The 26,551-nt window shown below is 37.5% G+C and overlaps 2 protein-coding genes, 2 long non-coding RNA genes and 1 pseudogene across 8 annotated transcripts; 2 read left to right on the forward strand and 3 right to left on the reverse strand.

Annotated features, from left to right (window-relative positions):
* Window positions 1-1,556: 1,556 nt before the first annotated feature.
* On the reverse strand, window positions 1,557-4,384 carry Ns1 (Nucleostemin 1). Of its 2 annotated transcripts, none has more exons than XM_025303373.1 (8): window positions 4,195-4,384; window positions 3,956-4,060; window positions 3,505-3,872; window positions 3,042-3,429; window positions 2,463-2,814; window positions 2,122-2,347; window positions 1,869-2,034; window positions 1,557-1,790 (listed from the first exon to the last, which is right to left on the reverse strand). In XM_025303373.1, exons 1-8 carry the CDS (start codon window positions 4,211-4,213, stop codon window positions 1,723-1,725), a joined length of 1,692 nt encoding a protein of 563 aa, XP_025159158.1. In that variant the 5' UTR covers window positions 4,214-4,384; the 3' UTR covers window positions 1,557-1,722. The 2 variants fall into 2 exon arrangements, with proteins under 2 accessions (XP_025159158.1, XP_011137474.2); XM_011139172.3 differs by having other exon boundaries at window positions 1,559-1,772; window positions 4,195-4,213.
* Window positions 4,385-4,653: 269 nt separating this feature from the next.
* On the forward strand, window positions 4,654-5,288 carry LOC112589551 (uncharacterized). The gene is made up of 2 exons (XR_003113626.1): window positions 4,654-4,732; window positions 5,146-5,288. It is a non-coding gene; the product is annotated as an uncharacterized LOC112589551 (long non-coding RNA).
* A 2,534-nt stretch (window positions 5,289-7,822) lies between these two features.
* LOC105182050 (RNA-binding protein 28-like) lies at window positions 7,823-12,226 on the reverse strand (annotated as a pseudogene).
* Window positions 12,227-18,146: 5,920 nt separating this feature from the next.
* On the forward strand, window positions 18,147-21,339 carry LOC112589568 (uncharacterized). 2 transcript variants are annotated; one of them, XR_003113643.1, is made up of 6 exons: window positions 18,147-18,216; window positions 20,082-20,294; window positions 20,411-20,553; window positions 20,628-20,761; window positions 20,875-21,112; window positions 21,211-21,339. It is a non-coding gene; the product is annotated as an uncharacterized LOC112589568 (long non-coding RNA). The 2 variants fall into 2 exon arrangements; XR_003113644.1 differs by lacking the exon at window positions 18,147-18,216 and adding an exon at window positions 18,830-18,903.
* On the reverse strand, window positions 21,262-23,949 carry LOC105182051 (guanine nucleotide-binding protein-like 3 homolog). 3 transcript variants are annotated; one of them, XR_003113642.1, is made up of 7 exons: window positions 23,606-23,949; window positions 23,369-23,470; window positions 23,065-23,272; window positions 22,593-22,971; window positions 21,976-22,377; window positions 21,709-21,857; window positions 21,262-21,549 (listed from the first exon to the last, which is right to left on the reverse strand). XR_003113642.1 is itself a non-coding variant. In XM_025303408.1 (3 exons), exons 1-3 carry the CDS (start codon window positions 23,622-23,624, stop codon window positions 22,913-22,915), a joined length of 180 nt encoding a protein of 59 aa, XP_025159193.1. In that variant the 5' UTR covers window positions 23,625-23,941; the 3' UTR covers window positions 22,592-22,912. The 3 variants fall into 3 exon arrangements, 1 of the variants encoding a protein (XP_025159193.1); XR_003113641.1 differs by lacking the exon at window positions 23,065-23,272 and having other exon boundaries at window positions 23,606-23,946; XM_025303408.1 differs by lacking the exons at window positions 21,262-21,549; window positions 21,709-21,857; window positions 21,976-22,377; window positions 23,065-23,272 and having other exon boundaries at window positions 22,592-22,971; window positions 23,606-23,941.
* Window positions 23,950-26,551: the final 2,602 nt, after the last annotated feature.

Genomic DNA, 26,551 nt, shown 5'->3' on the forward strand with positions numbered 1-26,551 from the left:
TAAACGGGAACCTTTATTGTTTATTATACTGTTTTTTTCTATTACTTAATTTGAACAACTTTTGTCTAAAACATTTTTTTATTTGTCTAACATTTTTTGAGATATTTGAGGAAAACTTGATAACTTTTTCAATATTTAACTTACGATAACTCGCTAACTATCTGTCGGAAGAAAAAGTGGTACTAGACTTTCTTGCTTTATTTAGTCTCAAGAATATATTGTTACAACAGCCTTGACTTTTGTTAACTTACTGATTTTTGGAAATTTCAAAATCATCAAATTAACAAAAATCAGGGCACTATTGTAACAATATATTCTTGAAACTAAATAAAGCAAGAAAGTCTGGTACCATCTTTTCTTCCAACAAATAGTTGGCGAGATATCGTAAGTTAAATATTGAGAAAGTTATCAAGTTTTCCTCAAATATCTCAAAAAATGTTAGACAAATAAAAAAATGTTTTAGACAAAAGTTGTTCAAATTAACTATAATAGGAAAAAACAGTATAATAAAAAATGAGGGTTCCCATTTAAAAAACGCAAGTTGACCTTTAAATGACCTTGAAAATGAAGGTCAAAATCAAAGACAAGGTCATCATAAGGTAGCTCACTTAAATCCCTACAACTTTTATTCAGATCATTTTCCTTCAAACTTCAATACTGAAGAGTTATTTGGGGTGGGACATTAAAATGGGACATTCTGCATATTTCAGGGTTTACTAGCATTTTCTAATCATATATAAATTTCCTTCTATACATTAACATAAAGCTACCGCTAAAAAATCGATCTCTGTGACTTTGAATAATTAATAAATAATGATATAGTATAACGACAGACTGACAACGGCAGAAATATAGCAGAGTCTGCCGTTCCAATCTATTTAAATGGGACATACTGCAAATCTTGCTTGCTTTCTGTCGCCAAACTACTATCGGATTCTGTCAAACACGAATTACATGCAAACACAGATGTCTATGAAACTTATTAGCAAATCTTAATCGAATCTATTGCTAATTGGTCGAAAGAATTGCTAACGTATCGATTATTGGGAACTTAATTATATAAAATGTCAAAGTTATCATTTTGTGTGATATTTCATCATTTTGTGTGATATTTCATCATTTGTTGCGGAATTTGTACACATACACACCTTTTTTATAACTTTTATCTGTTGTTAATTTAAGCTGATGAGTTTAACAAGCCAAAGAAGAAACAAAGATAATTTTGAGAAGACCTTTGCCGTTTTAATAGGGACTTTTAGTTAATCATTCTTAAAGGATTAAGCTAAGAGTAAGCTTTATCCAAACGTCTAAAGATAACTTATATCAACATAAGATATACCGGAACATTAATTATAGAAAGGTAAAAGTTACATGGAAGAATCAGTTGTATATTTTTCTCATTGTAAACAATGCATAATTATTGTAAACAATGCATAATTATTGTAAACAATGCATAATAATTAATAGATATCGTGTAGGTTGTGTAACGGAAAGTATAAAACAAAATAATATGCTAGATACTAATATTCTCTCTCTCTCTCTCTCTCTCTCTCTCTCTCTCTCTCTCTCCCGCTCATCAAAGCAACTTTTATTTATGTAGTTTTTTTTAATACTTCACATTTATATATACAATTTTCATATAAAGTTCATGTTAAATTCATACACATTTATGTTATATACATAATGTCTATGTAAAATCCGCAGTATAAAGTCATCTTCCTTCTATAAGCTAAATCCTTCAAGTTGTCCCGCTAATTTAGCAGCTGCTTTTTCTGAAAAGGCCATTTTCTCTGAGTAACGTAAGTATACATATATTATGTTAATCAATGGAATTGGAAAGTTAATTTCCTTCTTCGTTCTCTCCGTACCTGCCTTCGCTTTTTTCTTCTTCTCCTTCTTGAATTGAAGTTTACTTAGCTTATTCAGTTTTTGATTGCCTTCAATTTCAGAAAGGGGATCAACTTTTTTCTTCTTCTTCTCGGTATTCTTCCTTTCTGCCAACTTCTTCTTCAATTTTTTTTGGATCTTATATTCCTACGCCAAAACATCGAGAATCGTGTAAAATATACAAACATATAACACATTCATCATTATAAAGTCACCGATATATTCGCGTCTTACCGCATTTTTCTGCATCTCGACTTCCATCGCCGCTGTAACAGGACCTGAACTATCGACCAACAAAGGCTTCACAATAGTAGGGTTACAAGTAGATTCTGTTGTGAGGTTATCGAGCATCATTTTTTCTTCCGCGGCAAAACTCTCGATGTCGAATTCTTTAGCCATTTGACTAACTATCTCCGCGGATATATGACACACCGGTTGTTCAGGTGGTACTGTGTAATATCTAAAAAATTCCACGCAAAATATAAAATATAATATATAGAATCATGCATCGCTGAGAATTATAAAAAACGAATTTCCTCTTTGAGTATATAAGTATCCGAAATTCCATTACAAACCTAATTTTTCCGGAATTCCAATCGTCCAGAACACTGCGCGCTGCAGCTAATGCATCGGGTATTCCACCTTTCTTAAATTTACCCATTCTTGCGGCCTTCATTGGGAAAAAATCATCTGGCGTCGAAAAATTCTGTATATCGTATAATTCTGTTATTTGTTCTCGTGAAATTCTTTTTAGAATAGCTGTTGCTGGTGTAAATGGATCTTTCAATGCTTGGATTTTCACAGCATTTTTAAGAGCCACAGATGTTTCGTCGAAATTTCCGTCCGAATTAGCAAATACTATACCAGGAGAATCCAGCAGTTTTATCTTTGAATCTAACTGAACTGCTTGCATTGTTTTTGTTATTCCTGTAAGTAGAAACAAATTAAACGTAAACGTAAACGTAAAATAAACGGAGACAGTCAAGTAGAAGCTGCTTCAGTAAAAATGAAAATTAATAATGATTACAATGGTAAGGAGACATATAAACATAAAATAAACATAAAATATAAAGCTGTTGGATTCTCAATAAAATTGAAAAATTGTTGCAGAAAGGGATGAGGTCCTAAGAAATAATGAACTATCTAATAATCACCTGGCGTGTTTCCGACATTGCAAGCCTTACTGCGTTTTAAGGAATTAATAACACTAGATTTGCCTACATTTGGAAGCCCAACAACTCCTACTCTGATACTTGTCTTTACATTGCCACTGTTTCTGCAATAATTTCCAAGTAAAGACAACAATAATTCCGCGCCAAAACAGGTATTGCTTTGTATCATGGATTCTGTTTTTCGGCCTAGCATTCTTCGACCTAACCGTTTCGCTTGACTTTGTGTGGATGATTTAAATGCTACAGTTGGCAAACTGGCTCTCAAATATTTCAACCATTGATCTAGATTTTCTCTAGGAACCAGATCTGCTTTATTCAAAACTAATACTAATCTTTTGTTTCCTTTTGCAGATCTAACTGCTTCTTCCACCTATATAAACGTAAATATTTATTAATAAATTTATAAGTCCATATGTATTCATATTTCTGGTTGATTCAAGTATACCTGTTTACAGCGTGTTCCTAATGGATCACGAGCATCCACAACCTCAATAATAACATCTGCTGCATCCAAAACTTTCTTGAATTCCTTATAATAGGCTTTCAATGAATTTTCTTCCTTGGTTACAGCTTCTTTAATTTTATCTTCTACAGAATCGACTTCCATAGGTTTATATGCCAGTTGCTTATTCTCAGCCTGATGGACTAATCCTTGAAGACCACTTGTGGCAAGTTCTTCGCGTTTTTTCTCACGAGCAGCTTCCTTCCTCTTCCTCTTTTCTTCGTCATTTGCCTTTTTCATTGCTTCTATTTCTTTTAATATGTCTTCTTTAAAGGGACATTGATTTGGTATCTCCATTACTTTGGCTTTTTCTAAATCAAAATACAATGCCATATATCAACTACTTGTTAATATAATATATGTATATGCATAAAAATTCTAAGAGCCGATTTACTTTTAGGATGTTTCTTGGCTTCTTTCTTCATCTTACGATTGTGCTTACGGACTTTCTTCTCGATCTTGTATCTCTTTCGCGCCGATGTACGTTTACTTGGCTTGTCTACAAATATATATACACAGTAATATTTAAATAGAAAACAATTTTAATTAAATATACATAACCTTAATGGTATGATTCTTCTATAAAATGTAAGATTCATACACAGAATTGTTTTAATAATTCAATTAACTTACTCAGACAAAACTTTGCCATCCTTATTGGTTGCTAATTACACAACTTATATAATTAATTCTGTAATAATAATATGGTTTTGGAATAATCAGACACCAGTATCCGTACATATAGCACGTGCACGTAACATCAGAAAAATGGCCAAGTTCAGCCAGCAGAAAGCAGCTTACTAGCGTTTAATGATTGGCTGCGTTCAGCCCAACAAAATGATCAGTGAGCGCCACAGATGTCTATACTATACTAGATTGCTAACTTCGATCTTTGACCTATACAAGAGCTGTGTCCCGCCTATTTTCCGGTTCGGCCATGAAAACCGCCAAAACATGGCAGCGGTGTGTATGTAGTGCGTACGTGAGTATCCGATGCGTGTGTAGTAGTGTTATACTGTAAGTATGTGATACCTGATGTGTCTACACTGATGTGTCGTATCTACTGCTATTTATATTAGTAAAACTGCAAATATATAAACGAGATAATGCCAAGTACATGTTGCATTGTTAATTGCAATAATACGAATAAAAAAGGATATCACTTATTTAAGTAAGTAGAATACATTTATATATAATAAATGTTCGAGGTTTGTAATATGTGAGGGTTATCTTGCAATTAAACATTGTTAATATTATTAACATTATGTTAATATTATTAATATTAGAATGTATTCACTTACAAAAATAACAAAAGATAGAAATCCTGCAAGTAACAGACACAAATTTACAAAATTAATATTATTTAATAACACATAAGTTGCATTTTATTCTTTATATGTATGTAAAAAATATTAATACAAATACTTTGACATATTTTGAACTGTATATATTCAATTTAATTTTAACCTTTACCAAACACTTAGATTAGCAACATCTTATTAATACACACATCTTTAAATTATATTCTTTCTTGTTCGTATTTTTGAAATTTACAATACTTATTCGGCATTATCTCGTTTGTAGATTTGCAGTTTTACTAACATAAATAGTAGTAGACACATCAGGTGTCACATACGCACTACCACGCACTACCAATACGCATCGGGTATTCACATACACACTACAAACACACACCGCCGCCATGCTTGGCGGTCTTCATGGCCGAACCGGAAAATAGGCGGGACACAGCTCTTTTGAGAAGTTAGCAATCTAGTATAGTATAGACATCTGTGGTGAGCGCTTAGTGATTATTGGTTGCGTTGAGAAAACAAAGGGCTCACTGAGCGCTTAGTAACTATTGGTCCTTAAGGCCATCACACGTAGAAAAATTTTAACCGTAACCGTAAGGTTGTAAGAAAACTGACCAATCACAGTCGATTATTATAATGTCACAAGAGAAAGGATCGACTGTGATTGGTCAGTTTATTTACAACCTTACGGTTACGGTTAAAATTTTTCTACGTGTGATGGCCTTTAAAGGCTCGTCTACATTAGCTGTAAGAGTAAGGCTGTAAGGTTGCAAGGCACGAAATGAAATATTTTCATTCGCTGATAGCTTACGTTACAGCCTTACAGCCTTACTCTTACAGCTATTGTAGACGAGCCTTAAGGCCATTGCACGTACAAAAGTTTTAGTCGTAACCGTAAGTCCGTAAACAAATTGACCAATCACAATTCGTATATTTCGAGATGCTGGATTGTGATTGGTCAATTTGCTTACGGTCTTACGGTTACGACTAAAATTTTTTTACGTGCAATAGTCTTTACTGTTAGATCCTTACATTCAGACCAATAACGTTGACGAATTACTCAACCGTTGTGTAACCGTTGTGTTTTCTGAACGCAGCCACTGGGTGCATTCAGTACTACAACCGCTCACTGAGCGCTAAGTGAGCTCTTGCATCTGGTTGGTGTATATTTTTAAATCTAAAGGAATATACCAATCAAATGTAAAAGCTCATTGAGCGCTCAGTGAGTGGTATAGTACTGAACGCACCCATTGGCAAACTGATCACGTGACCAGGTCTCTGCTGATTCGATGGAGGCATAAATTCTTCTTGACAAATCAAAATATCGATATAGCAAGACGACAGGTTGGTTTTACAGTGAGTTTTAAAAGCAGTTTGACGTACATCTGTCAATCATTAGAGGAGGTTACGACGAGTCGCACAAGATATTCGCCTACGAATTAATAACAGCAATAAGAATCAGATATCTATAAGTAATAGTATCCCAGACAGCACACTGATGTCCGTTGGATGTCCGTTATATGTCCATTTTTTTTTACAAAAGACGTACGTTTGTCACAACTTCGGACATAGGACGTCCGATGGACGTACGGTCGCGGACATAAAGGTTGTCACTTGTTTTTTAATGACTTTCGGGACACATCCCGACTCGAGAAAGATGAGAGCTGCTGCTCCGCCTGCGAAGCAAGCCTGCGCAGTAACTCACAATGAAAGGCGAGAAATAAAATATACGTGGTGGTATGATATAAGTATGTCAACAATCATTGCGTTTAACGGAGAAAATCGCTCAATGAGCGATTAGTGACTATTGGTCCTTACTGTTAGATCCTTACATTCAGACCAATAACGTTGACAAATTATTCAACAGTTGCTCAATCGTTGAATGTCGTGAACGCACCCAATTCTTACATTTTGAAAAATCAGCAGTGGAGGGATAGATACATAGTGCAAGTCATTCAAATGGGAATGCGTTTTTTGCAAGGTATTGAACAGGTATGTATATTAAATTTTAAGTGAAATCGTATTTATTTAGTCACTAATCGCTCACTGAGCGGTTTTCTCCGCTGAACGCAATGATTGTTGGCACCACGTATATTTTATTTCTCGCCTTTCGTTGTGAGTTACTGCGCAGGCGTGCTTCGCAGGCGGAGCAGCAGCTCTAATCTTTCTCGAGTCGGGATGCGTCCCGAAAGTCATTAAAAAACAAGTGACAACCTTTATGTCCGTGACCGTACGTACATCGGACGTCCTACAGGTCCGATGTCCAATAAGGACATCCTTATTACGTCCAATTTATGTCCACGGACGTAAATCGGACATACGGACATAAATTGGACGTGAAACGTACATCTATTGGATGTCCGGTGCTGTCTGGGATGTAGAGAAAAATGTTGATTTTTTGTCAACTCAGAGAATTTACTTATTTTTTGTCTTTTGGTAAGGTAAAAATATTTAATCATCAAACAGCATTGTGTTTTTGTTTTTGAACATCTCTTGGTTTGCTTAAATTTCGAAAAAGAAAGTAGAGTCACTGATGCGCCCTGTGCGCCAGTTGCCAGTACGTTTACTTAGGCCTAGTTCCACAAAATCAAGTTTGAACCGTGATTATCTGAACTGACGTTACATTTAACGGCATGGTTAAACTTATATCGCGTTCCACATCATGTTTTTAACTGTAGTTTACTTAAACCTATAGTCTGTATGAAGAAACTGTCAAAGACTTCTCTTTCTTTTTCAAACGTAGAGTATGATTGGTTGTTGCTAATAGTGAAGAGGGAAAATTGAAATAAGTTGGATGCTATGACATCTAGTAGAGAACAATATATCTGTTTGCTTATGAAGTAAACACTAACCAACATTAACATTTGCTGTATTTGTATATAAGTATTAATTTATTAAAAGGTGGAAGTCCAGTGTTAATAATAATCAATTAGTTTATATTATTGATTTGATTGCATTTATCATATAATAATTGACTTTTGTATATAGTTTTATACTCTGTTTTAGAATATAATCTATCGAAGCAAAAAACCCAATATTTTAAATTAAATTTATATACTTACTGTTCTGTTTAATGAGAAATTTCATGCTCGATTTCTGCTAGAACTGCAATAACAGATTCTTTTGATAATCTAAATCGTGCATGAAAATCGACATTATCAAATTCTTCCAAATATGATGGTCGTCTTATTCTTATATTCTTGTCCGTCGATAAATTAGGTTTTCAAAATCTTCATCTTTAGATGAAGATAATATGTATTTTAAAGCCATATCTCTTTGGTGTTGAAACGTTCAAAATATTTGTCAACTGAACTCCAAAACCAGGATAGTCATAAATTTTTTTCTCAAATTAATGGTACTGCAGTGTTAAACTTCGTTTAAATCCATTAAACGCCCAAAGTTTTGGGTTTAACTTTAACTGTGAGAAATCAACGTTAACCATGGTTTAAGGCAGTTGTGGAACGCAATTTTTCGTCTAAACTAGGATTAACGAGTTAAACTTCGTTTACAGTAAGTTGTGGAACCGGGCCTTAGACCCAGTCCCACAACGTGCTTTAAACGGAGTTTAAAGCAAGTTATGGAACTGGGCCTTAAGGGTTAACAGTGACCGATGTCCTCTCCGATTTCGACCGAATGATTTCCCATTTTCGACGATGAAGATGCGCGCTCATGTGAATTCAACGACTTGGACGCAGGAAGACTCGCGATGCCGACGACGCACATTATCGCCGTGTGTTACCATTGTCCTTGTAATAAACGACGCATCCGTAGCTTGCTCGCACATCTCCCGTTATTCGTGTGACCATGAGTGCGAATCTGAGACATCCGAGGAAAGCCGGAGAAAACCTTGATGCTAATGGTCAACGACCGCGCGCGATGTTGCCCGCGTGTGAAAACGATTATCCGCCACACGAACGGAAAATCGTTTTCAGTTACTCGTGATTTATGATATTTCGAGGTAGCGCCAAATCATCTCAGTTTCTCGAGATACATCTCGAAACCGGTTGCTTGCCGCGCTCCAAAAAACAAAACGCCGCACAGTTTGTCTTTCGCGACGTAATATTTTTGCTTCTCTTTGTTTATTATTTTTCCACGTCGAACAAAATTACGATCGAATCGTGGAATATCAAGCCGGATCCGCATTGTTTGTACAGACGGCAATAAGCAGGCCTTTTTTTTAATAGGGTTGGTTAAGATGTGGCTGTGACGGATACTGCGAATATTCCAATGTAAAAGCATCTAAAGACATTTTGACGAAGAATTGACGTTCTGCTTGCCGCTGTCTAAACGGATGTTGTGAGCTCGGCTTTCCACGAACGTATCGCTTAAAGAGGAACTGGTACCAATGCAAAAGTACCAATGTCCGGAGACTATCTGAACTTTCTGTAATATCAAAAGCTTAAAATTCGAATTTATAAGCCAAAAAACAATGAGAATATTTAGAGAGGGGGCAGAGAAGTTCGCTACTTGTATTCCTTGGCATTGGTACCAGTCACGAGAGCAAAAATGACCCATGCTCTGCGTGGAACGTGCTTCTCTATCGGTATTTCGGCGCGCGAAACTCCCGACGAATCATCCATTATCTCTCGGATGTGACTTTATTTCAGGAATTAGCCGGCGAGTCGTCCCCTAGTGACAAGGAATGGATCATGCCAAGTTCCGATGCCGCGCTACGAACGTGATGATCCTGAAGCGCATTCCCAAGATAACGTTCGCTCGACTATAATTCCGACGCGCAACATCACTGCCAAAAAAAGAAGAGGAAACGAAGAAATACATCTATCTTTTTCTCCTCTTAACTTGATTTTTGAGTAGCTCTTTCTCCTTTATGTCTACAGCTACCCTCTTTCCTTTATATTTAGAGCATAGTGGATTATGCTCACGACTCTTTTCAATTCTTCTTCTCTTTGCGTTCACCATAATTCCACTTTCTATCGAGAATCCGACGATTGGTCTCTATATATAGAGTTTATGAAAGAGAAATTTGTTAATAAAGATCTCATAATGGATAAAGGATAAGAATATTGTCAATGACAGTAAAAACACGTGCGCACACACACACACACACACACACATATATATATATATAATTACCCTGTTTTTAGAAAATATATTTGGATTGTTTATACTTCTTAAAGCTTTGAGCGCATCTTCATGAGTAGTGAACGTAACAAAACCATACTCTTTAGATTTTCCTCTTCCGGCTGTGTCAACTTTTTTTGAATCATGCATAACACGCGCCTTGAAAAATATTTCGAGTAAATTATTGTTTAAATGGCTTCTAATTAGATATAACATGTTATTTTATAAAATGCAATCACCTCCTTAATTATAGCCTTAAAACCACTGAGATCCTTAAACAATTGTATTAGTTGTGCATCATCGAGATCGAGTGGTAGGTTGTGAACAACAAACCGTACTCTCGATACAAACATATTCAGGTTGCGCAATATTTGCGATTTCCATTGTTCTAATTTCATATGCATGTTTTGCCATATCGGAATTGATACATCTGTTGCAGCTGGGCTTCCGGCAATCGCACCTAAGAATATACACAACTTATATTTTTTCGTATAATATAACGATTTAATATAATGATAAAATCTTTCATAATAATTACCTTCATCTTTAATGAGGTATAAGTTTCTAGAGTCCTTAACTTTCTATTCTTTCAGGATCTTTTTATTTTCAATTTCATCTTTGCATAATGTTTTGTGTGTCTCGATTATTTGATCGTGCATATATAATTCGGTGGTGTTCGATAAACATTTATCTGCACTTGTAATATCCTATACAATGAATATAAGCGATTGACTTATAATATTGATAATCAATATAAATAAGGGAGAAATGTAGAATTTATGACTGAATTAATTTAATTAAGATAATAGCTTAAGATTAATAATTAGCTTATTTGTAAAAAGAAAATTTACCTTAAATTTAACAAATGCAGTGTCTTTTGAATGTTCAGTTAAACGATCAATGCATACAACAGCGTAATAAACTGGTCCAAATTGTTTCATGTTGTTTTCATGTATCCTTTAAGTTCATTATTCTTAACGGAGAATGGTACATTTTTCAGGAACACTGTTCTGCCTTCATTAACGTCGTTAAATACACGTTGCAGATGTTTTGAAGTAGAATGTTTTATTGCGTTGCTTTTTTGCTCCTGTTTAACAGAATCATTAATTGTATTACGAACATCATTTTCATCATCATCGCTTTCAACAGCACTTTCATCCTGACTATCAGTATCTTCGGATCTTCAAGTTTATTCTCATATAGAATCATTTTTTCATTATCAGGTTCATCTTCCATTATTATGCTGTTTATTGTGACTTTCTAACTATAATGTAAAAATAAAAAACTATATATTGCAAACATAGATACATATAAACTGAGGAAAATTTTGGAAATATACAAGTTGAATTTGTTCATAATTTATATATGCATTTAATTACCTGTCTATCTTGGCATTCCAATCATCAGCATCATCTTTATCAACAGATTCAATCTTTATTTGAGGTTTTACATTATTTTCTGTGATATTCTTCAAAAACTTGTTCTTAAGTACAGCCCAATCAACTACAATAGTCCTGTTCAAGAACAGTTGCATATTTGCATAATGTATAGCTTTTACTGCACTTTGTACATGATCAAATTGCACGAATGCACATCCGTTTACCATCTTGTTTTGTCAAAATCTCTACTTCCTTTACTCTATCATATTGAGAAAAATATTTCTTCAAGTCATCGTATGTAGCCGGAGAAAATACTATTATTTAGTAAAATTATCAGGTATTTGCAACATATAGACTTTTAATATAGACTCAATATTTTTAACACATTTGCATGTGTGACCAAAATTATTTTGTTTGGCACCGGTAGGTCTCATGTAGATCCTACTATCAGTCGCCGGTGCTTTTCGAGAGATCGTAAAATACGTCTTTTTTACTAATTTCAATAGTTTTTAATCCTGTCCCCCCATTTTCGCGAAATTTCAAGGATATATGTATATAAATGTAAGATTATGTGGCACCAACATGGTGTCACCAGATGGCATAGTGTTAACAATATATGTAAGGAATACCTCCAATGATAAATGTTTTATCATAATTGTGGCTTTTTTGTTTAGCTTCTTCATGTTCCGGGCAGTTACATCATCCATAGGTTTGTATGCCAATTGTTTACACTCGACTTACTTGTCCTTCAAGACCAATCTTGGCAAGTTCTACAAATCAAAATACAATGCCACATATCAATTACTTATTATTATAAATTATTATTATAAATATATGCATAAAAATTTTAAGGGTCAACTTACTTTTAAGAAGTTTCTTGGCTTCTTTCTTCATCTTATGATTGTGCTCATGAACTTTCTTCTCGGTCTTGTATTCTTTCCGCACTGGTGTACGTTTACCTAACTTATCTATATATATTGGGTTAGCAAATAAGTTCGTTCGATTTTTAGAGTAGAATAAAACACAATTTTTTTATATATAAAATAAATTTAATCAATTATATGTTGGCCATCTTTATTGATGACCTCTAGCCATCTTTCCACCAACTTCATTATGCCGCGTTCGTAAAATGTCTGGGGCTTATCGGCGAAAAACCAATCCAGATGGTTTTTAACGGCCTTTTCATTCTCGAAGGTTTTCCCATTCATAGAGTTCTGCAGCGACGGGAATAAATGATAATCAGAAGGGGTAAGATCCGGTGAATACAGAGGATGAGGCAAAACATCCCAGCCAAGCTGAAGCAATTTGTTCCGAGTGGTCAATGACGTATGAGGTTTGGCGTTGTTGTGATGGAAGACGAGACCCTTGCGATTTGCCAATTCTGGACGTTTTGTGCGGATTGCTTCGTTCAATTTCGTCAATTGCGAACAGTATACAGTTGAATCAATCGTTTTGCCTGACGGTAACAGTTCGTAATAGATGACACCCCTGAAATCCCACCATACGGAGAGCATTATTTTTTTCAGTTGCAATCCCGGCTTCGAGGTTGTTTGCGGTGGCTTGCTGCTGTACCCCCATGATCTTTTACGCGTTACGCTATCGTAGACGATCCATTTTTCGTCACCCGTCACCATTCGTTCCAAAAATGAGTCGTTTTCTTGGCGTTTCCGTAGCGAATCGCAGATAGATATGCGTCTGGTCAAGTTAGCCTCGGTTAATTGTTCCGGTACCCAAACATTAAGCCGAGAAACGTACCCCAACTGGCGCAAATGGTTTCCTACGCTTGTGTGGGATATATTCAATGTCCTAGCAATCTCTCGTACCGATTGGGATGGATTTACTTCGATTATAGCGTTAATGTCACTTGAATTAATCTCGGTCGGGCGACCGGAGCGGGGTGTATCATTGACGTTGAAATTTCCAGAACGGAAATTGGCATACCACTTTTGGCATACGCGTTCTGTTAAGGCATCATCTCCATACACACGGCATATCTTTTTATGAGCAGCCGTAGCTCGTTTGCCTTTTTTAAAATAATAAAGCAAAATGTGACGATAATGTACGTTATTTATTTCCATGCTCACAGCTACGCAGTACACACAATACTGATGTTAGTCAAACCAAACACAGCACAACATAAACAGTGAAACATAACCTTTCAAATGTGTATTCGATTTTAGTTCTTCTTCTTCTTCTTCTTCTTCAATAGATAGCTCTGTGCATACAATAGATGCTCCAACGCCACTCACACGTTCGATTTCAGTTCAGTTCAATATTTGGTCTGTTCTTTTTAGCTGCACTGCGGAACTAATGCAATAAGTTAAGCCAGCGGCACACGGTGCTTGTTTTCGTGCTGGATTGCTTGCTGGATGAAAATACTGCGTCCTGATTGGTGCATTTCCATCTATCTTCGGAAATGTACCAATCACAACGCAATATTTTCATCCAGCAAGCAATCCAGCACGAAAACAAGCACCGTGTACCGCTGGCTTTAGAATGAGACAACTATATTTTTTCTCACTTTAACTTATTGCACCAGTTCACCAGTGCAGCTAAAAAGAACAGACCAATTGGCTCCGGGGGAATAAAGTTTCCCCATACGCCATTTCTTATCCGTGTATTCGATTTGCATGATAGCACTGGAAAAAGGAAAGTGAATCCGCATGAAACTTACACTGAAACAAAAACCGAACGAACTTATTTGCCAACCCAATATATAAGTAGTAATATTTAGATAGAAAACAATTTTTGGTAATTGTGAAGAATACGGCCCTCCTCACCAAATTTGCTATAACTTCGCACAATTGTGTATTTTGGTGCGTAGAATGTGATTTTGCAAGAAAAAAATGTCGCTCTCAAATGGATCAAAAGTTATAAAAATTTGAAAAATACACGCATGGGATTAGGAAATCTGTCATGCCGATAATACAGACTAATGGAGGATTCACACTTCCAATGGAGAATTGAATTCTCCATTGAAAAGCTACTCTCCTATTGGATGTCAGACGTCGTACGTCGAACATCGGACGCAGTGTGAATCCTCCATAACTGAGAAGCATGCGTAATGCCTTAAGGCCTATCCAGACAATCTTGCATAAGCGCGTAACGCATATGCATAAGGAAATTGACCAATTATGATCCGTGTAGTAAAAAAATATTTTTTGTATTAAACATACGATTAGTCAATTTCCTTATGCATATGCGTTACGCGCTTATGCAAGTTTGTCTGGATAAGCCTTTAAAGTGTAAGGGCCAAACATAGACTTCTGCATAACGCATAATAATCAACCAATCAGGGTTCTTCATTTCTATCCTGAGGAGGGAAATGAAGAAAACTAATTGGTTTATTCTCTTATGCGTTATGTATTATGCGTTATGTATTATGCGTTATGCAGAAGTCTGTGCTCTGGCCCTAAAGGCCTATCCAGACAAACTTGCATAAGCGCGTAACGCATATGGATAAGGAAATTGACTAATCGTATGTTTAATACAAAAAATATTTTTTTACTACACGGATCATAATTGGTCAATTTCCTTATGCATATGCGTTACGCGCTTATGCAAGTTTGTCTGGATAGGCCTTAAGAGAATACATATAAGCGAGGCAGGGGCTCCACCTTTCCCCCCATACTTTCTCCACAAAGAAATCCTAATCTAACCAAACTTATCGCATCGTTATTAGATGTTGGGCGTGGGTTTTAAAAATTATAATCTTTTCAACAATGTCCGATAATATACAGGGTGTTTGATAGCTGATCATGCAGACGAAAGTTGGAGATAGATTGGGTGTAGCCGAGAAGAAAAGTCATATACCATAATGTCAAATTGGCAATAGTTACCGAGTTATTAATTAAAACATGTGAGCCAACGAGCGCGTAGAGAGCGGAGGGCGGCCGCAGTAAGCACGTAAACATTTAATACAGGCGGAGTCAGTGAGTAGCGGTAGACAGGCGCGCGCGGCGAGGGGCAACGTAAGCGACAAGAGGCGATCGCGCGCGACGAGGAGCGAGCGAGCTTTTTCTTTACAGCTTTTTCTTTATAGCTCGCTCGCCTCTTGTCGCTTGCGCTCGCTCGCTCCTCGTCGCCTCTTGTCGCTTATGTTGCCTCTCGCCGCGCGCGCTCGCCTACCACCACTCGCTGACTCCGCCTGTATCAAATGTCTACGTGCTTACTGCGGCCGCCCTCCGCTCTCTACGCGCTCGTTGGCTCACATGTTTTAATTAATAACTCGGTAACTATTGCCAATTTGACATTATGGTACATGACTTTTCTTCTCGGCTACACCCAATCTATCTCCAACTTTCGTCTGCATGATCAGCTATCAAACACCCTGTATAAAGATGCAATAAGTTGGGTTAGATTAGGTTTTCTTTGGGGAGAAAGTGTGGGGGAGGAGCCCATCCCCCGCTTAAAAGAACAAAAAGAACAATTTCCTAATTTCGCGTGTATCATTTTTTATCATTTCATAACTTTCGATCTATTTGTGAGCGACATTTTTCTTTCAAAATTATCACAATTATCCAATTCTTTTTAAATGTACGTAATCTTAATCCCGGTATGATTCTTCCATAAAATATAAGATTCACACACAGAGATATTTTAATAAATCAGTTAACTTGCTTATACAAATCTTTGCCATCCTCGTTGCTTGCTAATTATACAACTTATATAATTAAATTTGTAATAATATGTTTCTGGAACAATCAGACACCAGTACGCGTGCAACACGTCCAAGTAACATCAAAGAAGTGGCCGCGTTCAGCAGAGAAAGCAGTTTACCAAGCCACAGTATAAGAAAGAAAAGTAGATTCACTCAGCACAAAATAATGCGGACGATCGTTTGTCGCGCATGACCGAACTGCACAACCAACAATATGGCAGCCAATAGCTGTCAAAATGTATAAAACGGGAAACACACACTCTTACATACAGGCATAATGCACAACGCATAAGGAAATAAACCAATCAGAATCCTCATTTCTATTGCCACGCTTGAAATGAAAGACTCTGATTGGTTCATTTCCTTATGCGTTGTGCATTATGCCTTTATGTAAAAGTGTGTGTTTTCTACTTAAATGTAAGCAACGATTAACCATATGATCGAATTTTTAATATAATATTGTTGTTTTATTAAAATCAGTAAAATGAATGAAAGAGGTGGGTATAAATGTTGTATAATAAACTGCAAAAGTGCAAATTTAAATTTGCAAAGTGTTAAATTTTATTTTAATCAAAATGTGTCCCCTTCGAAATAATATAATGTAAAAAAAGCGAACCTCTATATCATTTATATCATTTTCGAGATTTTTATCTGTTACGATTGAAATTTAACATTCTATATATCTTTCTATATTATAACTAGTAATATGCTATATGTTATTAATTATAATATTATTAACATATATTAATAATAGTTCATATTTTTATATTATTTTATGTATATTATAGATTTGACAGTAAATATTGAAAAACAGCAATAAATCTGTTTTACGAGGGTAGTCCCAGAAGTACCCGACCTAACAAAGAAAATACAAAAAAATTTGGGAAAAAATATCTTTATTTCTCTACATAGTCTCCTTTTAGCTCAATACACTTTTCCCAGCGATGTTCAATAGCTTCGATACCCTGTTTATAGTGGGAATCGACGAGTTCCTCAAAATAGCCATCAACCGCAGACTTCACCTCTTTATTGTTGGCAAATCTTTTACCACCGAGCCATTTTTTCAAGTTTGGAAACAGAAAATAATTCGAGGGGGCTAAATCTGGCGAATAGGGTGCGTGAGGAAGCAATTCGAACTTTAACTCATTGATTTTGGCCATCGCGATAACGGATGTGTGAACTAGTGCATCGTCTTGATAAAACAAAACTTTCTTTTTCGCCAGATGCGGCCGTTTTTTTTTTATTTCATTACTCAAACGTTGCAATAAGTTCGCATAATACTCGCCGTTGATTGTTTTTCCTTTCTGAAGATAGTCAATGAAAATTATCCCACGCGCATCCCAAAAAACTGACGCCATGACCTTGCCTGCAGATGGAACTGTCTTCGCCTTCTTTGGAGGCGATTCTCCTCTTTCAGTCCATTGTTTTGACTGTTCCTTCGTCTCAGGTGTAAAGTGATGGACCCATGTTTCATCCATGGTTATGAATCGACGCAAAAACTCAGCTTTATTGCTGTGAAACTTCGCCAAACACTCCATTGAAACATCCTCACGACGCTGTTTTTGTTCCATTGTGAGTAATCGCGGCACCCATCTTACGCACAGCTTTCTCATGTCCAAATTTTCAGTCAATATGCAATGTACAGCACTTTTTGAAACGCCTACCATGTCTGCTAATTCGCGCACTTTCAGTCGACGGTCATCCAATAACATTTTGTGGATTTTCTTCACCACTTCTGGCGTGGCCACCTCATTTGGTCGACCACTGCGATGTTCGTCTTGGCAGCTCGTACGGCCTCGTTTAAACTCTGCCACCCAATATTTTACTGTTGTAAACGAAGGAGCAGACTCCCCCAGAGTAGAATCTAGCTCCGCTTTGATATTGGTTGGACTGAGGCCTTTCAAATGAAAGTATTGTATTACATAACGATGACTAATTTTGTCCATGTTTACAAATTCACTGAAAGCGTTCACTATTGATGGCTGCCAAACAAATACTAAACAACGTAGCGTTATCAAACTTCAAACTTAAGCTTTATAAGGTTGGTACTTTCTACCATAGTCAATCTTTTCAAACAACAGCCGCCATCTATACGTCAGCTCGGGTACTTCTGGGACTATCCTCGTAGCTACTATTCATTGTCATTCAAATTATAACTCGCGCACAACCAATAACACGGCGGTCTTGTAGCACCTGAGATCAAAAGCACCGCCACCGAGTGAGGGTAAGAGCACAGGCATTTGCATACACATATAAGAAATAGACCAACCACAATCGATTATTATAAGAATAATCGATTATGGTTGGTCCATTTCTTACTGCTTACGCTTAGAACCTTATTCTTGCAGCCATTGTAGATAGACCTTTAAAGCGTGGTCTACAATGGCCGTAAGCAGTAAGAAGAAAGCGTGAACAGTAAGAAATGAACTAACCACAGTTGATTATTTTTGTCATAATCAGCTGTGATTGATCTATTTCTTACCGCTTACGCTTACTTTTTACTGCTTACTGCCATTGTAGACCACGCTTAAAGTCATTCTACAATACGTGTCATAAGTTCTAAGCCGTAAAAATTGGCGAATCACAGTCGATTATTACAAAAATCTATAATTGGTCAGTTCTTACGGCTTACAACTTACGACACGTATTGTAGAATGACCTTTACGCGACCAGCGTGCACCGAACGGCAATTATCTTATAATTGTTCCCATAAATTATTTTGTGCGCGCCGCGACTCTCGGCTTGCGGCTTCATAAGCCGAGAGTAATACCGTTTCTCTAATCCCGTTCCCATATCGTATCCTTCGTAACATTGTCACTGTCGCGGATGAAACGCGAACGAGCGAGCGACCAGATTGGCAAAGTCTCGATCCACATCGCGAATAGTAGACTGTATACTCGCGGACATAATAGTAAGTGCCCGTTTTTTTGCATCTTTCGGAACGCATCCCGACCATAGATATAGGAATATAGAGATGGAGCGTGAACTCAGTACTTAGACAAGGAGGGTGAAGCCACTGAGGGAGGAGCGACGAGGTAAAGTGTGTGCATTTTTCATTGGATGAAATGATGCACAGACGCAATGACGCTGAATACAACACATTCTAATGTATATTCTTACAAGGCCCGATTAACATACATTATTTACATACCTTTAAATAATACAATTTTATTGAATATATGACTATAAACACATACATACATGCATTCAGTGTTAAAAAATTGCTTTTTAAAAATAATTCATTGCACCCAGATACCACAAATTATCCCTATATTGTTTTAGACACACTTAAGATATCTTAGGATACTCCTAGGATATTTTAGGATATTCTTTACTCTTTACTTATGTTCGTCATTGGATATATTATGGTAGACGATTTTTTAATATCTTATATTATCTAAGCTATTACCTATTAGGAAAGCTTACAATTATTTCTTGTAATAACAAATCTAATTTTATTTCTTATCTACACTGCTGTGTTTCACTTCCTATAACCTCTTCACAATGTTTCTCTGTTTATATATGCTACACGCATGCATACAATAACAACCAATGAAAAGTGCTCACACTTTACCTCGTCACCCTCCCCGCAATGGCTTCAATCCCCGAGCTTACGCTCCATCTCTATATTCCTATATCTATGATCCCGACTCGTAAAGAATGGGTGCGTTCAGCGGAGAAAACCGCTCAATGAGCGATTAGTGACTATTGGTCCTTACTGTTAGATCCTTACATTCAGACCAATAACGTTGACGAATTACTCAACAGTTGTGCAACTGTTGAGTGTCGTGAACGCACCCAATGGGTGCATTCAGTACTACAACCACTCACTGAGCGTTAAGTGAGCTCTTGCATCTGATTGGTGTATATTTTTAAGTCTAAAGGAATATACCAATCAAATATAAAAACTCATTGAGCGCTCAGTGAGTGGTTATAGTACTGAATGCACTCAATGGTTGCGTTCAGAAAATAAAACGCTCACTGAGCGCTCAGTAACTATTGGTCCTTACTGTTAGATTCTTACATTCAGACCAACAACGTTGGCGAATTACTCAACCGTTGTGTAACCGTTGTATTTTCTGAACGTAGCCAATGAGTCACTGCTCCGCCTGCGGAGCACGCTTACGCAGTGACTGATAACGAAAGGCGAGAAATGAAATATACGCGGTGAAACATATTATAATAATACAGACTCGGATGAAATGAATACTTCAGCATTAAATAGAAATGAAGGAACACAGAACAATCACAGACAAGAATCATCCGATGTAAGTCTTATACTCCGGGGGATATCCGAAAAAGGTAGAGATAAATAGACATGTTTGTTTTTAAAATAATACGAACTTAATTAAGAGAATTAAGCTGCATTACGATAGTTACGATTCTGTTATACATTTATATGTGATTTATTGTTTCAGCAACAGCCATCTTCTATAGCAGAAGCAATGATATTAGATACAGAAGCAGCTGTTATAGCGAATTTTGAATTTTTGGGACATGGACGAGGAAGGAGATGGAGAGGATAAAATTTGATGCAAATACAGATACCAAATCAAATAAAGTAACGTTTACTATCATCTTGCATTTTAATAATATTGTTCACGCTATTTGTTAACATAATTTCTTATTTTTTAGGCATCTATCCCCCTTCTAGCAGAAGATGTTGATATAGATGCAGAGGCAGAAGAAGTATTAAATGAATTAAATCTCACAGAAATTGAAGAATCGCCACCTGGTTCTATCCATCTGGAAATGAATTCTTCAAAGTGGTTAGTAAATCCCTTTTTACTCGTGTACTGTAAGATAAAATATAAACCTATTACAATAATAGATATTTTGTAATATTGTCACATATAATCACATAATCTAATGATGCCTGTAGATTTTTTACATAGAGCAAAGCTCGGTAAACTTTACAACTTTCGGCCGATTTTCGGAAGCTACGCCTTCTATCTCCCCTTACCGCGCGGCGGATCCAGCAACTGACGGTCGCGGCTCGCGACCTCAGGACCGTTGAAATCATAAGGCGCATCGATGTGGTTAAAAAAAAAAAATGCGTCGGCAATAGTACCTCATGGGTGACGAGAAAACCTATTATGTTACCTTCTAATTATAAAAATGTAAGAAAAAAAAATATATATACTTATACAAGTATATATTTGTACATATTTGTACGAAATATTACACATATAGTTGTATCGATACATTTATTTTTCAGCCTTTGAGGTGCGTTAATGGAGCGCGTTATCAACGTTAACACGTTATTTTATCTTTATCGCTCATTACATGTACAAGGATTGAATGACGCGTTAGCGCTGATCGATGTGCTCCCCGAACGCATCTTTCGTCAGCATCACATAGATGCGCTTTATGATCTCAACGGTCTTGAGGTCGCGAGCCGCGACCGTCAGTTGCTGGATCCGCCGCGCGGTAAGGGGAGATAGAAGGCGTATCTTCCGAAAATCGGCCGAAAGTTGTAAACTTTACCGAGGTCTGACATAGAGAATTACAACAAGATCCAAGACACCCAAATAATAAAGAAGGCGATGACTTCACGCTGGAATTAGGAGAATTAGAACAATTATGTATTAACAATGATGCAGAAAAAAAAATCTTCCGCTAAAAGGGGGTAGATGCTTGAAAAATAAGAAATTATGTTAACAAATAGCGTGAACAATATCATAAAAACGCAAGATGATAGTAAACGTTACTTTACTTGATTTGGTATCTGTATTTGTATCATAAATTTCATCCTCTCCATCTCCTTCTTTCTCTTCCATGTCCATGTCCCAAAAATTCAAAATTCGCTATAACAGCTGCTTCTGTATCTAATATCATTGCTTCTGCTATAGAAGATGGCTGTTGCTGAAACAATAAATCACATATAAATGTATAACAGAATCGTAACTATCGTAACGCAGCTTAATTCTCTTAATTAAGTTCGTATTGTTTTAAAAACATAAACATGTTTATTTATCTCTACCTTTTTCGGATGTCCCCCGGAGTATAAAACTTACATTGGATGATTCTTGTTTGTGATTGTTCTGTGTTCCCTCCATTTTCATTTCCATTTAATGCTGGAGTATTCATTTCATCTGAGTCTGTATTCATTTCCCCATTTTTGCAGCCTTTACTGAGAAAAAGTCATCAGATGTCCAGAAATCTTAAATATTATACAATTCTATTATTTGTTCTCGCAAAATTCTTTTTAGAATAGTGGTTGCTGGAGTAAAAGGATCTTTCAATGCTTAGATTTTCACAGTATTTTTTAAAGCCACAAATGTGTTGTCGCAATTTTCGTCCGAATTAGTAAATACTATACCAGGAGAGTCCAGCAGTTTTATTTTTGAATCTAATTGAACTGCTTGCATTGTTTTTGTTATTCCTGTAAGTAGAAACAAATTAAACGATTATTTAATTAAAAGATGGAGACAGTTAAGTCAAAGCTGCTTCAAGAAAAATGTAAGGTAATAATAATTACAACAGAAAAAGAGACATGTACACTTCAAATATAAAGCTGTTGAATTTTTGACAAAATTTAAAAATTATTTGCACAAAGGGAAAAAGGTGCTAAGAAATAATTAACTATCTAATAATTACCTAGCATGTTTCCGACATTGCAAGCTTTACTGCGTTTTAAGGAATTAATAACACTAGATTTGCCTATGTTCGGAAGTCCAACAATTCCTACTCTGATACTTGTCTTTACATTGCCACTGTTTCTGCAGTAATTTCCAAGTAAAAACAATGCGTCAAAACAGATATTGCTTTATATCATGGATTCTGTTCTTCAACCTAGCATTCTCCGACCCAACCATTTCGCTTGACTTTGTGTGGATGATTTAAACACTACGGTTGGCAAACTCACTCTCAAATACTTTAGGCATTGATCTAGATTTTCTCTAAGTACTAGATCTGCTTTATTCAAAACTAATATCAATCTTTTGTTTCCTTTTGCAGATCTGACTGCTTCTTCCACCTACATAAAAGTATATATAAAAGTAAACATTTATTAATAAATTTATCAGTCCGTATGTATTCATATTTCTGGTTGATTTAAGTATCTGTTTACAGCGTGTTCCTAATAGATCACGTGCATCCATAACCTCAATAACATCAGCAGCATCCAAAACTTTTCTGAATTCCTTGTAATAGGCTTTCAGTAAATTTTCTTCCTTGGATACAGTTTCTTTAATTTTATCTTGGATAGAATTTACAACTATGTGGTTGTATGGCAGTTGTTTACTCTCAGCCTGACTAACTAGTCTTTCAAGACCAATCTTGGCAAGTTTTTCAAATCAAAATACAATGCCACATATCAACTTGCTTGTTAATATAAATGTATATGCACAAAAATCTTAAAGGTGTTAACTTACTTTTATGTCTCTTGGCTTCTTTTTTCATGTTACAATTGTGCTCATGAACTTTCTTCTCGATCTTATATTCCTTCCGCGCTGATGTACGTTTACCTTGCTTGTCTAAATATATATAAGTAGTAATATTTAGATAGAAAACAATTTTTTTTAAATGTATGTAACCTTAATCCCGGTATGAATCTTTCACAAAATGTAAGATTCATACACAGAGATGTTTTAATAAATCAATTAACTTACTCAGACAAAACTTTGCCATCCTCGTTGCTTGTTAATTATACAACTTGTATAATTAATTTTGTAACAATAATGTGTTTCTAGAACAATCAGACACCAATACGCGTACAACGCGTGCAAGTAACATTAGAGAAATGGCCATCAGCAGAAATGGCATTCAGCAGCAAAAGCAGTTTCATCAAGCGTTGCTTCGATTGCATTCAGAGAACAAAGCGCTCATTGAACGACTAGTGACTATCGGTCTTTACTGTTAGATCCTTATATTCTGTCCAATAATGGTTGCGTTCAGAAAATAAAGCGTTCACTGAGCGGTTAGTAACTAATGGTCCTTACTGTTAGATCCTTACATTCAGACCAATAACGTTGACGAATTACTCAACCGTTGTGTGTAACCGGCGTGTTTTCTGAACGCAGCCAATGTTAACGAACTACTCAACCGTTGTGTTTTCTGAACGCAGCCAGTGATTATTATCTATGATTGAGTATTCCTTTAATGGGGCCAGGAGAACGAACCAATCAAAAACGATAGACATTAAGCTCTTAGGCCCAGTTCCACAACTTGCTTTAAACGGAGTTTAAAGCAAGTTGTGGAACTGGGCCTTAGCAAGCAGCTTTTTCTGCTGAATGCTGCCAACGTAAGTTCCATACATTAGCGACGACAGTTTTTCACGCTTATATTATATCAAAAGTGCTGAAAAAAGTATTTGCATCAAATAAAAATAGAATAGCATTTATTATTCTATTATGGCATTTATTGTTGTTCCTAAAAATATTTTTTACAAGTTAAAATTAAAATTTAACAAAAATTCTAATTTACGAACTCAGATATAAATTCAAACTTTATTGTAAAGTTGATAAGACGTACGAGATAAGAGGTGTATATAATAAACATAATTAAGTGATTTATATATACATAATAAACATAATTAAATGATTTATAAATTTGCATACACACACAAATATTATTATAAAAATGACTTAATCTGCTGCTGATTAATCTGCTTATGACTTTTGAAATTCTATAACTTGTTATTCATGTGCATATTTTTAACAACAGGTAACATATATAGATTTGAAAAAACATCGGACCTGAGAAGCTTACATTTTGCAGTCGGTTGTCGTGAGATTCGCGGAATTTTTATTTGTCGTACGTCGCGATTGAGAAAATTTAATTTCCTTCTAGGTAGGAGGCAACTGTCGCGCGAGTAGCTTGGACCGAACGGCAATTATCAGTTCGGACGGTGAAAGGCGACGTGCCTGTATGCACATAAGGATTCTCACACTTTCATCTCGTCTTGTAAGGGACGCGCGTTTGGCGGAATGAAGACAAGGCCCGTACGGGCGGCCGGGGCGGATTAGAAATTCCCATAAATTATTTTGCGCATGCCGTGAAACGACTCTCGTTCGCGGCTTCAGAAGCCGAGAGTAATACAGTTTCTCACCGTCCTCACATCGTATCCTTCGTAACATTGTCACCGTCGTGGATGAAATGCGAGCGAGCGAGCGACCAGGTCGGCAAAGTCTCTGTCGATCCACATCGCGAAGAATAGACTGCACATTCAAAGACGCCGTTCGAACAAGTCCTGGAAATCTTTACGAAGCGAGAGGAAAAGAGAAAGAGCCACTACAGTGTCCATCGAAGATCAACCTCGCAAATTACAGATCTCTCTTGACTCCTCTTCGCCCATTAACATTCGCCTTCGTGTTTCGTGCGAGAGAAACCTTGGCGCCGATAATTTAGTCCCCTTGTTCATTCCAGAGAGATTCGTCAAGATGATCAAATACATTCTCGCATTGTCCGATTACTCGAGGACCACAGCTGCGATTCGCAGGCATTCGCTAGCAGCTACGCGAGTGGGATTCGCGTAAGTACTTTCACGTTTCTAACGTTGATCGCGCGTATTCGAAATTGCCGCGTCCCCACCGCCGCGCCGCGCTGCGGTCGCGCCGCCGGCCGGCGGTGGGGCGGCGTGTTTCGGGCTATCGGCGTGCGGTGGCGCTGGCGCGTTCGCCGCGGCGACTCATTCCCGTAATGGCTGCCGTGTGGCGTTGTCAGTGAGTGCGGGTGCCCGTCGTGAGAAGTTGCTACGTCGGGAAGCTCCGAGAGTTGCGGTCGCGGGACCTCGAATGCGAGGACGGCTAATGCGTTAGCGAACGGTGGAGCCGCGGTTTAGTGCGGGGTTGCGTGCCCGATGTGTCACGTTGTCGTGAGTGATTGACTCGCGCCAGCGGCGATTTAAAAGCAGCGACTGCAGCTCTGCAGTTAGTGGTGTGCTACCCCTCTGCGTCTCTCTCCACTCTCTCTCTCTCTCTCTCTCTGTCTTTTATCATTCTCTCTCTCGCTCTATCTGTGTGTGTCACTTCCCTGTTAGCTTCCTCCGTCGCTCCGACGTCTATCTGTTTACTGGACGCATCGACCGTGAAGAAGAGTCGTCCGAAAATCGTGAAGCGCGTCCTCTCGCCGCCTCTCGCGGATGCATGCATCGCGTGGACGCGCCGCTACCGACGAGGCATCGGCGGGTTCTCGCGCGTCCCGCGATGATAAACACACCGAGTGACAGCGTGCGCGAGTGAGAGCAGCCGCACGTACGTTCGTTCGCTCGCTCTCTCGGTAGATCTTTTCGACTCGTCCGTTATCAGCCTGCGAGAGCGAGCGTTGCCGTTTGGCCGCCGGCCGCGGACTCGAATTCTCCCTCACGTGGTTCAAGGTCGTCTAAAAGCATCCGGACGTCACGATCTCCGCGGCGCCGACTGCGGCCGGTGCGAGAATTCTCGATTATTCGGGATATCGGAGCACGTCCGACAGCTTCCTCGGTCGACGACGAGGTCGACGCCGACGACGACGACGACGACGACGACGACGACGACGACGACGCCGACGACGACGACGACGACGACGACGACGACGACGACGACGACGACGACGACGACGACGACGACGACGGCGAC

Source organism: Harpegnathos saltator, unplaced genomic scaffold, assembly GCF_003227715.2.
Source record: "Harpegnathos saltator strain DR-91 unplaced genomic scaffold, Hsal_v8.6 scaffold54, whole genome shotgun sequence".
Classification (NCBI taxonomy): Eukaryota; Metazoa; Arthropoda; class Insecta; order Hymenoptera; family Formicidae; genus Harpegnathos; species Harpegnathos saltator.

Excerpts from the sequence above, each read along its gene's own strand:
- Ns1 (XM_025303373.1), bottom strand. Across the intron at positions 3,430-3,504 it reads TAGGAACACGCTGTAAACAG|GTGGAAGAAGCAGTTAGATC; the intron begins GTATACTTGAAT and ends ACGTTTATATAG. Across the intron at positions 1,791-1,868 it reads GAAGAAAAAAGCGAAGGCAG|AGAAAATGGCCTTTTCAGAA; the intron begins GTACGGAGAGAA and ends TACGTTACTCAG.
- LOC105182051 (XM_025303408.1), bottom strand. Across the intron at positions 22,972-23,368 it reads AGAAGCCAAGAGACATAAAA|GTGGAAGAAGCAGTCAGATC; the intron begins GTAAGTTAACAC and ends ACTTTTATGTAG.